The sequence below is a fragment of the Taudactylus pleione genome, unplaced genomic scaffold, assembly GCF_031769625.1.
Source record: "Taudactylus pleione unplaced genomic scaffold, aTauple2 ptg001091l, whole genome shotgun sequence".
Lineage (NCBI taxonomy): Eukaryota > Metazoa > Chordata > Amphibia > Anura > Myobatrachidae > Taudactylus > Taudactylus pleione.
In genome coordinates, this window is record NW_028285492.1 from 2705886 (window position 1) to 2722952 (window position 17067).

A 17067-nucleotide genomic window follows, 5' to 3' on the forward strand; every position below is an offset into this window, starting at 1 on the left:
CAATCAGGTGCCATGTTCACTCATTTAATATGGTGCAAGCACAGCTCATGCACTGTAACCCATAGCAACCATTCACAAAGTAACTTTAGCCTGACCACACTAGACTGCTGTCAGTTAATATCTAATTGTACATCATTGCTGTGTGCAGTAGTCTTCAGAGTTTACATTTATATGAATAATTCCCAACAGAATAAGCTTTGTGAAGATGAAGGGAAAGTTATGGGAGTTTGTAAGAAATCAATATACAATAATTCTTATGTTACCTGAGCATGCAGCTACAGCAGGGTTTTCATGCTCCTTAACCAATGCTTCATTTATAAATAATTATACAATTAAGCATTTTTTTGTGAAAATCCATTTTAAATTTAAAATGAGATCATGTAAGTGACTTTCTACGGGTCCAGATCCAAACATTTGCTTCCGTATCATTTATTGGCATATGCTGTATATATAGATAAGTAGCTACTCCCCTATTCTAGGTATTACATATCTAAATGCATGAAACCTGATACAATACACTGTTTGTTTTTCACAAGACTTTCTCATGTGTGTGCGAATGTGTCCTGTACTCTTGCTGGATTGTTTTAATTATCTGTCATTACCTCATCTGAAAAACGCCCATAATATCTGCAATACTATGCAATGGCGCGCTCTGTTTTGGAACAAATTAGACATTCAAGGGATGTATGCAAACTAATAGCAACATTTTTACTGTAAAAGTCAGCACCAGTAATTCCCAGTTCCTTAACCTGTTATCCCAAAAAAAACATAAACCAGGAATATAAATAAATTGTTGCGGCTATGTAATCATATACACCCAGATATCACACATGTCCTCTTCTAGCCACTGATAGGACCACTTCTATATACAAACTCTATAGAACCATGACCGTTACACAGAAGAAAAGTTTCTACACAGGACTTGCAAACCTTTTTTTTTTTTTTTTCTTTTGCTTGCACCACAGATTAACCCTGAGAGTCGGTTTGGGGATGGACTATTCACTTTTGAGCTTGAAAACATTTGACTGTAGCTTACTCAGAAATGTATATGTGTATATATATATATACAGTCAGGTGCATAAATATTGGGACATTGACAGAATTTTCATATTTTGGCCTCTATTCACCACCACAATGGCTTTGAAATGAAACAAACAAGATGTGCTTTAACTGCAGACTTTCAGATTTAATTTGAAGGTAATTACATCCAAATCAGGTGAACGGTGTAGGAATTACAACGGTTTCTATATGTGCCTCCCACTTTTTAAGGGGCCAAAAGTAATGGGACAAACTAAACAATCCAAAATCAAACTTTCATTTTTTAATACTTTGTTGCAAATCCTTTTGCAGGAAATTACAGCCTGAAGTCTGGAACGCATAGACATCACCAGACGCTGGGTTTCATCCCTGGTGATGCTCTGCCAGGCCTCTACTGCAAATGTCTTCAGTTCTTGCTTGTTCTTGGGACATTTTCCCTTCAGTTTTGTCTTTATCAAGTGAAATGCATGATTCAGGTCAGGGGATTGACTTGGCCATTGCATAACATTCCACTTTTTAGCCTTAAAAAACTCTTTGGTTGCTTTTGCAGTATGCTTCGGGTCATTGTCTATCTGCACTGTGAAGCGCCGTCCAATGAGTTCTGAAGCATTTGACTGAATATGAGCATATAATATTGCCCGAAACACTTCAGAATTAATTCTGCTGCTTTTGTCAGCAGTCACATCATCAATAAATACAAGGGAACCAGTTCCATTGGCAGCCATACATGCCCACGCCATGACACTACCACCACCATGCTTCACTGATGAGGTGGTATGTTTTGGATCATGAGCAGTTCCTTTCCTTCTCCATACTCTTCTCTTCCCATCACTCTGGTACAAGTTGATCTTTGTCTCATCTGTCCATAGGATGTTGTTCCAGAACTGTAATGGCTTTTTTAGATGTTGTTTGGCAAACTCTAATCTGGTCTTCCTTTATTTGAGGCTCACCAATGGTTTACATCTTGTGGTGAACCCTCTATATTCACTCTTGTGAAGTCTTATCTTGATTGTTGACTTTGACACATATACACCTACCTCCTGGAGAGTGTTCTTGATTTGGCCAACTGTTGTGAAGGGGTTTTTCTTCACCAGGGAAATAATTCTTCTGTCATCCACCACAGTTGTTTTCCGTGGTCTTCCGGGTCTTTTGGTGTTGCTGAGCTCTCCGGTGCGTTCTTTCTTTTTAAGAATGTTCCAAACAGTTGATTTGGCCACACCTAATGTTTTTGCTATCTCTCTGATGGGTTTGTTTTGATTTTTCAGCCTAATGATGGCTTGCTTCACTGATAGTGACAGCTCTTTGGATCTCATATTGAGAGTCGACAGCAACTGATTCCAAATGCAAATTTCACACCTAGAATCAACTCCAGACCTTTTACCTGTTAATTGATAATGAAATAACGAGGGAATAGCCCACACCTGTCGTTGAAATAGCTTTTGAGTTGATAGTCCCATTACTTTTGGCCCCTTAAAAGTGGGAGGCACATATAGAAACCGTTGTAATTCTTACTCCGTTCACCTGATTTGGATGTAATTACCCTCAAATTAAATCTGAAAGTCTGCAGTTAAAGCACATCTTGTTTGTTTCATTTCAAAGCCATTGTGGTGGTGAATAGAGGCCAAAATATGAAAATTCTGTCAATGTCCTAATATTTATGCACCTGACTGTATAGATAGATAGATAGATTGATCGATCTCTATCTAATCTTCCAGCCGACAGCACTCAATCATATGCAACTTGTTACCGACGTTTCAATGTTTAATCAACATTTTTAACATTTTAGATTCATGAACCCTGCTGGGAGTTTCTCATGGAGGGCACCTGCATTGTTTTGAAAGTTTGGAATATATAATAGGTCTTATATACAAAATTCATTAGTATGTTTGTTTGTCTATCCTGATATGCATTCGGACACCCATGCGCACAATATAAAGGAAGGTGGCACTCCAATAGGTGAATAAAGTCAATTTGTATTAATTATTCGACATCATCACAACAAATCCATGTGTCGACGTTTCAAGGCATATAGCCTTTTCATTAGGACATACAAGTCCTCACTTCCAAAGGAAAGTGTATTTTGTTAGATTCCTAGTGCATTTGCTGCAGTATTTGTTATACACTGCCCATCCCTTTTAGTGCCTAGGGCTCATTTTCAATTTTTCCCAATTCATAGACTCACTCTAGGGTCCAGGCTTACCCTGTATAATTGCCCCAGGCTGCTTTTCTAAGCGCTCATAATTGATCTTACTTGTTCTGTTACAATATCTATACTTTTATGTCTATTGTTAACTATATAAAAATTGGTTTCTTATATCAGTGTATGGTTTACTTTTTGGAGAGCTTGTTATTAATATTCAGCTCTATTTTATTATTGTTTCTGCTTTTCAGTTATGTTGGAGTTTTGGTGGACTCCTGTTAATCAGCAGCTATATTGTTTTGTCATTGAATAGTATGAATACCCCTAAATTGCTAGAGAGAAATAATCGCTGTCCAGACAATAATTGTGGTTCCAAAGCACAAAAAAAATTCTTATTGCATTCAAAAAGAAAGGTACACGCTTTGATCTAGCACAATTAGCAAAAAGACAATTAAATACAGAAAATAAGATACAGCCCAATACATACGCGTGCGCACTGGTCACCGCATACAGTAATCAGTCCGGAAGCCTGTGGTCATCCAAGGAGAATGGCTGTATGTTGGGATCAGCAAGCAGGCTATATACTTTACAGATCACAGATAACAACAATGTAGACAGACAAACATAATTCCATTGGTTCTTGCTCTTTGTAGTACGCTGTAGTTCATAGGACAGTTCATATGTTGTCACTAGGGGTATGTCCCAATTCTCCAACAATGTCTTGAGATTACATTGTCTTTCTTTAACTGGTTTAAGACACTACATACAGAGTATACATTCTAACCAATAATTTCCTATGATCCATAACCATCGAACGCAAAATGCGACGCCCTCGCTGATAGACTCGAATATCTGGAAATAAACAGGGTGTCAGTATAGCACCAAACATGCCATGTCTACCACAGGGTTGTCTTCACAGCAGTGTGGGCCCTGGGCAAAGCAATGCACTGGGGCTCCCTACCCACCCATTCACATAAACCCTCCTGCATGCCCATCAGACCTCCCACACATACAGAGAGAGACTCAGACTGGTCTGAAGCCGGCGGATGAAGTGAAACTGGGACTGAGGTGAGTACTCGCCATCGGGGGGAGGGGGGGTGGAGTGAGGGAGGTTAGATCAGAATACAGTGCACCATCGGCCAGCTTATAAATATATCACAAATTTACCAACTTGCTGCGGCTGCAGGGGCCCCTACAAGCTTCGGGCCCTTGGGCAACTGCCCAACAAGCCCAATGGAAGAGATGGCCCTGGTCTACCATGCTGTATAGCTTAAATATCATATATGCACACTTTATACCATAATGATTGTCTAACAAAACCTTTTCTTCATGCTAGGGAACCTTTTCTATGTGTGCTTGCATAAATGAATGTGAGATATTTACAGGAATTCATCAGTGTGCCTTGTATATCTGAACGCAGCGCAAACTTGCGCTTCGTGTATGTGTCGTGTTTCATGCAAATATGTGCTGTATGTGAGTTTATATTGTAACAAATGACAGACAATGAAGTTGTTCTGATCAGAGATGACCAGCTGATAGATACTTGCTGGAGTCACAATGTCTGATGGCTTATCAAAGGCCTTTTCTGCCTATTTGGAATGTAAACGTTAGTTCCTTTAGGCATACAATGATAGTCAGACTTATGACAATGGTTTCTAATTTTGCATTTAAAACACTCGTCTGCACCTCACAGTATGTGTGTTTTTCAATTATCTGCCACAGACATACACAGAACCTGTCTCCTATACACTGGCTAAAAGTTGAATTTTTAAATATATACCAGGGTTGCCTACCCTCCCGATTCGGGTGGGAGCCTCCCGATAAACGGGTGCAGCTCCCCCCCCCCCCCGGAAAGGCAGGCAAGCCTCCCGCCTGCCGCCAATCCCCCGACCCCCCCCTCCGAATTACCTGATAAACCCCCGCAGCGGGGGGGCAGCTGACGCGATTTGCGTCATTTTGGCCCCGCCCCCTGCTTCGCAATGCCTTTTTTCCTGCATTGTGTAGCGGGGTGGGGCTAAAATGACGCCCTGCCACGCCCGCAAACCGCCCTCACCTCATTTGGACCCGCCCCCTTTTGCCGACCACGCCCCCTGTTCTGCCGATCTGGCTGCTCCCTCCCGGAAGGAGCAGCCAGATTGTCGGCAAGTATGATATATACCCGTGCGCATCAGATCGCGCCGACGCAGGACAGCGTCCGATCTACCCCCATCAGGCCATAGACGACTAGATCGTCAGATAATAATTACAAATGTTCATAACCAATTATTTGACTTCGACAATAGATTGACATTATGTTTTATTATTGAATAGATTGATCGGTTGAAAGAACAGCGCCTATTCTTCAGATCTGTCTCTCTTTTATGTATATAATAAATGTTTTGCTCAAGATCGTGAGTACCATGATTAATTGAAAGAAATATACTGTGGCAAAAGGAACAAGTGTTTTCGTTTAAAACCCACAGATTAAGATGGATCCTGACATATTCGATATAGGCATCCGTCTAGTTGAATATGCCAAAATCTGATTGATTAGTTTCTCTAACCATTACATTTGATAATGTGTGGTTTGGGGGTTTTTTTTACTTCTTACTTAAATCCAACTAGATGTCTCTTTTCAGTCTGACTTCTGTTTGTTTACTGACAGATCAGGGTCACGCTGTAGTGTAGATATTTATTTTCATTACTGTGTGATAGAAGTCTACCCTGCCAGCGAGGACCTGGAATACACAGCTCTGCTTTCAAAGTCATGATTCTCTAATAAAGGAAAATGTTAAATAAATGGTTACAGGAAAGAAAAACATTGAGCGAATCATGCATGGGATAAGCTGTGTTTTGCATTTTAGGCATTCTTCAGTTGTGTGTACTTTAGATGACGTTACATTTTCACAGAGGTTTAAAACAACAACAACAAAAATAAGTTATGTAAAAAAAAAACTAAAGCTGTATAGGTAATAGGCTTCACTTATTTTTTGATCACACCTCATTGAGCGATGTTATCATTACCGTAGTTGTTGGTTTGTGCACATAAGCCTAATGTGCGAGACTATTGTGGGACCACCTGATTAATTGGATCACCCTAAAGCCGCATACACACTTGACGATATTTTTAACAATACCGTTATCGTTCACAGTATCGGCCAGTGTGTATGCGAAAAACAACTAACGATGTGCGCTCCCGCTGGTCGTTTACGATATCCCCAGTTGTACAGCCCAATCTGGGGATATCTTGAGTGATGCCATGCTGCTGAATGCAGCATGGCCCTGCTAACCCCTGCCGTCGTCCGGCGCTGGTCGGCATCGGCAAGTGTGTATACACTTGTCGATGCTGGCACCTCCGCTGGGCCCAACGAAGACGATATCTCCGCATACACACTAGTGTCTGTGGCTTTATAGAAATTGACAGCAGAATAGGACTATCACCTCTGCCGGTTTGGTGTGTGTGTTTTTTTCTGGGGGGGGCGCATAGTTTATATGTGCAAAAATGGAAATGAGTCAAAGGCGCTAAGAGATACAAACACAATGCAATATTACAAAACAGCAGTATGTTTATACAATACGTTCCCTGTTGAGATCTTTTAAGATTTCCTTTGTTTCTTCTCAAATGAATTCACTTCCCTTCTTTTCTCATATGCATATAAAAGGAATATAGACAAAACAATATTCCAATGTGTAGTATTGTTCACTTGAATATATAGAAATCTGTGGAAATGGTGAGAGGAAGTAGAACAAATCAATCTTCTATTGTTTTACCATGTGTGTGCGCAACGGACATCCAAAGATGGACGTACCCCACTTACAATAGACAGTGGCAACTGGTATACATAAAGGTTTCTTTCTATCCTGGTGGTATGCTCATAGGCTTCACATAGATAGAGATAAGCGTACCCCACTCATTATCTCTGGAAGAAGTGCTCTGCATATAAAGGTTTACTAGACACACACCTGTTGGGAGATATTTAACATACACAAATTTATCCGGTGTTGCCCGGGTTTAAATATTGTATTTATTACGTTTTATTATGTGATTTTGTCCAAATCCATCCAGTGGAAGGCCCAGAACAGGCTCCCTGGGTCAAAGTTCTTTCCCAGCACACTCCGCCGTGAGGTCCGGCCGCGACCCCAACCACTACATTAGGCATCCCAGATCAATTGCCACCCCTCTGTGAAGTTTTCATCCAAATCTATCCAGTGGAAGGCTCAGAAGAGGCTCTGCTCCCTGGGTCAAAGTTCTGCTCAGTGTACACCAACAGGAGACCTGACCGTGACCTCAACCCCCCTAAAACCTGGCCAGGATCCAACGGGACCACCTCGCGTTGGTTTCATCCCAATTGGTGCAGGGGTGTCCGAATGCATAAACAGGCAGATAAACAAACAGACCAATGAATTTTATTTCAGATTTTACGTTACTCTGTACTATTGAACTGTGGGGTCGATTCAGACCCGGACGCTAAGCTGCGCTGCCTCGCTACCAAAAGGGGCCGGGTATGCAAATTCTGCAATCGCACAGACTGGTGTAAGGGCGCCCTCTATGTCTTGGAGAGCGACGGTAGAGTGAGCACATGCCGTTATAAAGACGCCCACTTTTCTGTGTTAGCACACGTCATCTGCAGGAAGTGTATGATTAATCAGAACCATCGAGAGCCATCGGAGCAGCACGCAGCGCTTGAGGTAGACCCTACCCCACCGCAAGCACTGCGATCACTGCAGGCTGAAATACAACCAAGTGACGTGTACAATGATGCCTCCATTCTTATTATGCACAACCATAAAGCACCGTTTTGACGCCCAGACACGCCTGCGTTCACAGCACCACAAGCAGCTTCCCCTGTTACCACCCACAAATGGCACGTTCTGTCACTCAAAATAGCGCTCAGTCATAGCATGCGTCCACGACTTAGCATCCGGGTCTGAATCGGGCCCTGTGTGCTCACCATTCTTACGTCCGCATAGACGTCTTTATTAGTATTTGGACTTAAAGCAGCCCCATGCTCGCTGCAAAAGATCTGGCTGATACAGATTTCCAAACTCTATCCACACACAGTGAATGAGCACGAAGTCAGCTGACACGCCCACAATGCTCCCATGACACTCCCCCGAGAGTTCAACGCCATCACATGGTTGCTGCACATTTCATAGATAGACTGGTATCCTATTAACCACGAACATTTTTCTCACGTAAAAAACTGGCTTCTAACACGATTTTTGACCTTCGGGATATCAAATTAAACCCCATTTTTATTTTTGTGAGAAAAATGTCCCGTTTTCTTGAGAAAACACACAGGGTCTGTGAAACCCGTGTGTTGTCATGATCGTGGACACGAAAACGGGTCTGGTTTCGTGGATATTGTTTTGCCTACCTTAGACAGGTGAAACACAATGCCCGACAAGTGCCGGCTTTGGGGGCTAAATGAATAGTCCCATCGGCGGTAATTAGCCGCAGCAAATTGGCGCTGCTAATAGGATACCGGGCATAATGCGGTACATCGACGGGCATATCAGTCTTTATACACTAGTGATCTCCGTCCGTGTGCGGATACTGTACCTGTTCCGTTGCAAGCGCACACATGCAGTCGAAATGTCGACTATAGAAATTTTAGCGTTAGGCTTTAAATTGGCTGTTGACTTATTTTCAAATTTGTCTGCACTTTGTCACTGTTGACATTTTGCGCATCTACCTTGCGGATATCGGCATTCTGACCATGTCGGCATTTTACCTGTCGTCAGGTTGAACGTGTCAAAATGATGGTGTCTACATAATGACTGTCAACATTTGTAAATGTTTACCCACCAGATACACATTGCCCAATAATTATAATCGGGTTTGAGGCAGGACTTCTGTTTTGCTGACAAAGGAGGGGTCTCTGTAGCCAGCTCATCAAGCACAGGGTTAAACCAAATAATGATGTAATTTTCACTTTTTAATATGACTCCTCCCTTTCCCACTAACATTTCCTGCTTAAGTGTGAGTGGCTTCCGGGTGCACTTTTTAGACAAATTTAGTGGCCTCTCATCTCTTTGTGCTATGCATATAACATGTAAATGCAAAATAGTAACCACAGTCATCTATAACCATCTGCATTTAAGTGTCAGGCATTACTGGGCACACACTGTTTTATTTTTGGCCTAATGTTTATGGAAAATACTGTCTTAGCGAACATTTGCCTGAACTAATGTCAAATAAAAATAAGAATAATTGATATTATTGCTTTGAATTCTGTTTCAGAAGTTAACAATAGGGAGAGAAGTAACTTAGTGAAGTGTTGCATTAAGAGACCGTGACTTCAGTTCTCTTTGTTTATGGGAACTGCAGGTATCCGCTCCCTAACACAAAAGCTCTCTCCTCGGGTGGTTAAACATCATTTATCCATGGCATAGGAAAATTTGGTGGTCATACAAATATTTATAGTTGAAGTAAATATTCTGCAAAGTTTGCAACACGGATGCCAAGATGGAACAAATGGATAGTTTTTGCTAGAAGTGAAAGCTGAAAATTTAGAGGCATGCAGCCAACTTTTTTATATCTAACCGTACACATACTTTGCTGATTTTTTATTTATTTTTTTTATAGAAAAGTTTTGTATCATTGGAGAAAGGATTTTTGTACCTCTTTACTGTAATGCTCAACGGGGGGTTGTCAATGGCTACAATTTTTTTATCCATTCCGCGGTACTGATGTGTCCTCATACATTTTTGTTGCAGTCGTGCCACACAACCCCTCTTGGCACGCCATGTCCCGTGCAAATCTCTACAAGCATCGGGCATCATATTTGCTTCTCTTTTGCACAAAGTCTTAGTCGTAACGCGCTGCGATTAGGACGTACCAGCAGAGTGCACTGATTTATTTGATATGCAACACTTGTATATCCGTGTATGACTGAGTCTCTAAATCTATATACAAATTGCTACGATGCTGTGTCCGCAACTTTTTTCCATGACAAGTTTCGTTGTGCTTCGTATACAATAAGTCGCAGAGATCTACAAATGTTGCATATCAAATAAATCAGCACTATCTCAGAATGCGTCCTAAGGCCCCCATTCAAGAGGCCGATGGTTTGCCGGATTCTGCATTAGGATCAGAAATGCAGATCTGCCAGTCGGAAATGCCGTCCGGCGGCCATCAATGTTCCGTAATACGCCGGAGGAGCAGTGAAATTATACATGTTAAATTTCACTGATTTGCAAATCACAGATCATATCTTGATCATGATTGGCAAATCAATTAAATCCAACATGTTGGATTTTGCCAATCCTCCAACCCGGCTTTGCAGAAACGCAGCATCGCGACAATTCGTCGCTAGTGTATGAGGGCCACTAGTCACATCCCACTGAGACTAAGACACATTTTCGGGCAAAAAAAGACGCTCGGCACTAGTATATGTGCACGGGACCTGGCGGCTCACTCGCGCCAGGCGTCTCGCGCCTCATGGCTTATTGATTGGTTGCTAAGGGTAATTTTGCCACTTGTCCTCTTTAGAATGTTTGATAAATCTCCCCACTAATGTCCAATAATGCCAATACAGTTTATAGAGGTTAAAAAGCTAAAATAGCAAAGCTTAACATGTCAGTCCTTTTCACACTGCACACTACATTTGCACAGAAGCAGTAGACTGCAAAAGATCTATTGTAGCTGCTCCCTCTTAGAAGTGATTGCGGTGCGTTTGTCATTTTCACACATGTGAATACCAGCATAATAGGAGACATGTTTTTAAATAAAAATAAAATAAAACCACTCTAAATCATAGCGACCTCTCCAGTTTCCATTAATGTATCCCATTATACCGGAGAATGAGGATGCATTTTGTCTCCACAGCGCTCTCTCCGATTGAATCATTCCTGTCCCCACATTACTAATGTGCAAATATAATAGTTTTTTCATTCTAGGTAGAACATAGGAGGAGCGAGCTTAAGTGGCCTGTTCACCACTATTGCTCTAGAACTTGCCTTGTGTCTTTACTAAATATGTTTCTAACACAAGGCAGATACTTGTTTATTCTATTTATAATTCACCCTGTTTGTCTCTGATTCACTTTTATATAGATTTGCAATGTTTCACAATGTCCGCATCCCCCACGGGAACCTTTTGAACCGTAATGGGGACATTTCAGCCGGCGGGAACTACACCAGTATATACAAGGTACAGATCCCTTTTTGCATCTTTTCCGCAAAGTAGTCTCTCTTGAAATGTTAGCAAAACATACAGAAATGCCTTACTGCTCACTATTGTGTGTCTGTGACAGTCTGGCTGCAAGTTCCAGTCACTAGCTTGGGTCAATAAACACAGTACCGTCAGCAGTAGTGTATACTGTAGAATACGCTTTTCTTTTTTGGGTGTATTACCTGAGGGCGCCATAAACCCTTTTAAATCATGTTCAGATCAGTGATATCACTTGTTTGACCTATGCATGCCAGGATTATGGACCTCATTCAGAGTTGGTCGTTGCGGCCGCACGGTCGTACGCAGCCGATGTTCGCTAAACTGCGCATCCGTAAAATTCGCAATGCGCGTGTGCAAACTAGCTGTTACGATCAGAAATTTCTCTCCTTGAACACAGCCAGGTCGTTAGTTTGAGTGACAGAATGAACCATTTGTGGGTGGTAACAGGGGAAGGTGCTTCAAAACGGAGGAGTGGAGATCCGAATGCAGGCGTGCCTGACTATGCGAACTGCGTTTAATGGGAGTGCATAATTAACTAAGTAGTGTCATGGCACATGTGACATGGTGGTTATTGCACTGACTAGATCGTAGTGCTTAAGAGAGGGTATGGTCAGCCTTAAGCTCTGCGATCAGCTCCGATGGGTCCCGATGGTCGCGATTAATCCTTATATCCCAGGAGATGACGTGTGTTGTGATCGAGAAGAGGGCGTGATTTAGTCTTACGACCGCTTCTTACCCTCGGTGGTTCAGCTAACGATCTCATCTTAGCGATCGCTTCATTTGCATATCCGGCCCCTTTCCCCTACGACCGTGCGGCCGCAACGACCGACTCAGAATGAGGTCCTATGTGCCTTCATGGAGAGTATGTAACTTTAGCACGCAGTTCAATTTTTAACACCAGTCACAAAAAGAATGTCTTGAAACAGAAGCAAAAAATGCATAACAGGGTAACTAAATGATTAAGAAGCGTGGTAGCTTATGAGCAAGAACAGCCCTAGATACATTTATTTACATTAGAGAAGATTACAGGGAGATATGATTACTGTGTATGCATTCAATAATGGCCCACCCAGAAAACCTGTTGAGTTTAGGATCCCCACTGATAGGATTCTTTACTGTAAGAGCAGTGACATTGTAGAATGTGCACAGCAATCAGTATTAGTAGACACTTGAAAAAATGTAATAAGGGATTAGAAAAACAATATAAAGGGCTACTGTCAGTAATAACACAATATACCTGTGTTGATTTATGGAAATGTCCAGTTGACAGCATGAAGTGAAGAAGGAATGCAAACTTGTCTATGCTTTATATGTATGTTTGTTTCTTTGGATCAACTAGGAATTTTTCTCTCTTTTCTTTCTTTCTTTCTTTCTCTTTAACTCTGTCTTTATCTTCTCTTTTTTATATATTTACTTTCTACTTTCTCTTTTTCTTTCATTTTTTCTTTCTTTTATTTTTTAAAAATGTTTCTCTTATTATTTTTTGTTTCTCTTTATTCTTTTTTTGTCTTTCTAATTTTTTCTCTTTCACTTTTTTCTTTCTTTTGCTTTCTCATTCTTTCTTTTCTTCTGTTTTCCTACTATATTTTCTTTCTCCCTCTTCTTTCTTTCTCCCTTTTTCTTTCTTTCTTTTTCTCTCTTCTTTCTCTCTCCTCCATCTCTCTTCTTTCTTTCTCTTTAATTTTTCTTTCTTTTTCTCTCTCACGTTCTCTTTTTATCTCTCTTCTTTGTCTCTCCTTTCTTTTCTCTTTTTCTTTTTTTTTCATCTTTTTTTCTATTCTTTTTCTGTTACTTTTTATTTCTATCTATCTCTTTTCTCTACTTTGTCTCTTTCACCCTTACCCTTTCTTTCTCTTTTTATCTTTCTTTCGCTTTCTCATGATAGAACTGATTTATTTTCCACTGTCAGGGATATTTATCATGTCTATAATACATCTGTTTGGTGTGGGAATTTTCTTTAGGACCCGAAGCAGCGTCTTGGTGCCTCTCTTGGTACTCTGTCCAGTGGTAGAGTCTCGATCATTGGGATGGTAGTGGTGAACCTGAAGCTTGCTGTGACCATTGCTGTGCGTTTCTCTGCAACACGTCGCCAGTTCGGACCCACTGAAAGTGAAGAGTTACCTGTACTTGAATATCAGTTGCAGGTAAATATTGAACCGACGCTTATTTATGGCTGTATCTGTATTTTCCTAGATCCTCTTATCTAGGAGAGTTTTGCATTTTTTGGAACTTTACACACCCTTCTTTAGGACTTCTTTAGGGTAAGTGATAGGCTTAACTTTCTTGTGTCAATCTGTTTAAAGTACACAAACCATATTAATTGCAAAATATATTTATTATAGATAATACCACTTCAGCCATTTTACGATGCTTAAAATTAAGAGAGTGCCATCATCGTGCCTTGATACCGGCAGTTGACCATGCTGTTCATCCGACCAAAATGTTCCCTATCCAACCACCTCAGGTCAGGGGGAGGAGTGACCTAGGGTAGGGCATAAAGCCTGAAGCAGGGCGTCCAGCAGGGATTTACCTGGCTTTCTGCTGGACCATTAAGAAACTTTTTTTTTTTAATATGCACAACAGACCTCAAATGACAACATTTGTATTTAGCGCCACAATAGTTAATGGGCGCCTATCAGAGCAATTCAGTTGTTTTTGGGCGCCCATTCATTATCGCACTTGTTACGCCCAAACAGACCGGGTTTAGCCTGTTTAGGGAAAAAAAAACATGGACTTTTCACACATTTCTGCTTGCCCCCTCAGGAGTCTGCGAGCAGATATGTGTGCAGCTGCGGCATTCTCCCCCTCCCCCCCCCCCAAATGGAGCAGCAATTGAATTTCCCAGTCGGGAGCCCACTAATTAGCGCGCTGCATAAAACAATTGAACTCCCCCATAGAACAAAAATTTAACTTTTTGGCCGCAGCAACGTATATATTTGCAGGAAATCGTCTGACCTGGTGGTGGATATGGTATGCTTTGTGGTTGTGTGGGAAAGCCAGTGGTACAGGACGTTGTGCCAGGTGGAAGGGAGAGTGGGTTCAACTATATAGGAACAAATCCTAGAAGCTAATGATCCAGAATCATGGAAGAGCTCGAAGCAGAAAAGAATTTGGGTATTTCAGCAAGACAACGATACAAGACAATCCTCAAAACCAACCATGACGTACTTACATAAGATTAAGGCTTTGGAATGGTCTTTACAGTCCCCAGACTTAATTATTGTTGAAATATTATTATCTGTTGGAAGAGCATAGAGTGAAACACAACAATTCTTATGAATTGCGGAGTCTTGCTATGAAGAGTGGGGGAAATCCTAATATCCTAAAGCAAAAGTAGGATATGTTTGTACAGTAAATTGTGATATTTGCCACAGGAGGTTTTGCAGAGTACTGATTGGCTGGGTGCCCATGCTTTAGCTGATGCCACTGTTTGTTTTTCAGTCTGGTAAGTTCAGCCAAAAAATAACCATGCTTTAAAATGTACAGAAATAGGTCATGCCTTTAGGTGTACTCCTTAGGGGTTGTGCTGATGTCTCTTCAGTAAAACGTGCAATCTGACTAAGAGTGCCAAAACTTTTACATACAGCTTTACTTTCTGCGAGGCACTATGTAGTGTGATGTATTCAGTTGAATGTAGCAGGATCTACTCCTGTTAAAAGGCCCCTAAGTCTAATACGAGCAAGCTGCTAAAAATATTCACATATGTGTAAAAGACAGGATGTTTGACGTTCTGTTTACGTTGCTGTGTAGCTGAGTGTCAGCCATTCTCTGAATAGGCAGAGGAGAGGCTGTCTGCAGTGTCCTTCAATGGGATATAGGTGGCCAGGTAAACACCGTTCCAGCCGCACTCCAAGACAGGATCTCTGTTGAATTTGGACACACATATTGGATTAGATCCAGCCAATTCAGTACTTGGGTCCAGTATCCAGATTACTACTACGTTGCTAGAGCCCTACTGGTTCAGTCATAAGACGTACAGGGGTCTATTTACTAAGCAGTGTTAGGAGACAGAGTGAGAAGTGATAAGGTGCCAGCCAATCAGCTCCCAACTGTCATCTCATAGGCTGTGTTTGAAAAATGACACTTGGGAGCTGATTGGCTGGTACCTCATAATGCTTCACTCTGTCTCCTAACACTGATTAGTAACTAGACCCCACAGACTATTGGTGGTCATCTTCCGCCCACATTCTCAGCCATGTCCACCAGTGGTCAGATGTCATCAGGGATTCTACGGGGCATTCAGTGATTTCGGGGCCACGCATGCAATGATATTGGCTAGTTGCATCACTGGCAGGAAATCTGTTGTTGGGAAATCTCCCTGTTCCCCACTACAACTTTATCTCAAACATTCTCCCTTTCTGTTTAGCTGTTAAAGATTTATGATTGTTACTTGTAGCTCTTGTATGTTCGCCAACTTGTAACTTTTAGATTTAATGGAGTTTATGTATATATTGAAACATAACATTTCCTGTGCAGAAGAATTTATCAACTAAACTGGAATTTGCAATACGAAACATTACGTTTTTGTTTTTTTAAGTGTCCTATTTGCCCTTGAAACCATCATGAAGGCATTTGCAGGAAAGAGAAGAGGACAAATGACACTAGTGGTGGAAAAATGTTGTTTCTGTTTATTCAGTAGTTGTAATTGTCCTGTCAGTTCTACTGGAAAATGGAGAGATTACATCACTCAGAACTGGGATTATTATTATACTCCACGAATGCTCCTAGTTTAAAATAAACCCAACATCAAAATATATAATTATACTTCTGTTTCAACTCAATGTGGCGGGCAACAGAAATATCCAGAGCACACTTTCAGCAGCACTTATTCTTACCTATCTCCTTTCTTAAACTATTTTAGTTTTGTTGCACATTTAAATTACCTATAAATGTAGTGCACCTATAGAAAATATATATATATATATATATATGTACCTCCTAGCCCTGGATGGCACACGATTTGTCAGCTGAGAAGTGAAGATTGGATACACAGGCTCCCCCTCTAAATTCTCATCACTGTCCCACTCCTCAACCTGTATATGACTGGCCAGCAGGACCGTATTCAGGGGTCATGGCAACATGTACCGTGGGTGGGTGGCAGCAGAAGGGCCCTGCTGCTTGCCTATCCTCCCGATTTGGCCGAAAATCGGGTGCCGCTCCCGGTCCCCGGAAAGGCAGGCAAGTCTCCCGGCCCCCGGCGACGTGTCCGCACACCCCCCCCCCCCCTTGGTTGTAGGTACAATCCCCGGCAGCGGGGGGCTGGTGACGCGATTCGCGCTGAGTTACGTCATCGGGGCTCCGCCCCCGGCTGCACAATGCCATTAATCACGGCACTGTGAAGAGGGGGCGGATCCACGATCACGCTGTCATGCCCCCATGCTCCGCCCCCAATGACGCATCACCGGTTGGGCCCCGCCCCCTCTCACCGCGTCACACACCCCCAGCAGTGTAAAGCTGACCACACATCTAAAGATTATCTGTCCAATCAGCCAACGAGTTGATTGGTTGGAATGAAAATCTGGCAAGGGATGAAAGCAAATGACAATCAGCAATTTGCTCCCAAACGTTGGAAAATGGACAAAAACTGTTGTGTGAACAAATTGTTTAGATCAAACATTTAACAAACTTGTCTGACGAGCATTTTCATCTGTTTTCTGGTATTTAGGAGCAAATTGCTGATCATCATTTACTCCCATAAGTTACCAGATTTTCATTCCAACCAGCCAACTAGTTG

General features: G+C 41.8%; 1 protein-coding gene across 5 annotated transcripts in view; it reads left to right on the forward strand.

Annotated features, from left to right (window-relative positions):
- Positions 1-17067, forward strand: part of ACOX3 (acyl-CoA oxidase 3, pristanoyl) — a 100990-nt gene that overhangs the window by 28487 nt on the left and 55436 nt on the right. For all 5 annotated transcript variants that reach the window (XM_088461754.1, XM_088461753.1, XM_088461757.1 and 2 more), the window contains exons 8-9: positions 11216-11312; positions 13295-13477. In XM_088461754.1, the coding sequence (XP_088317880.1) occupies positions 11216-11312; positions 13295-13477 (280 nt within the window). The remainder of the gene's footprint in view (positions 1-11215; positions 11313-13294; positions 13478-17067) is intronic.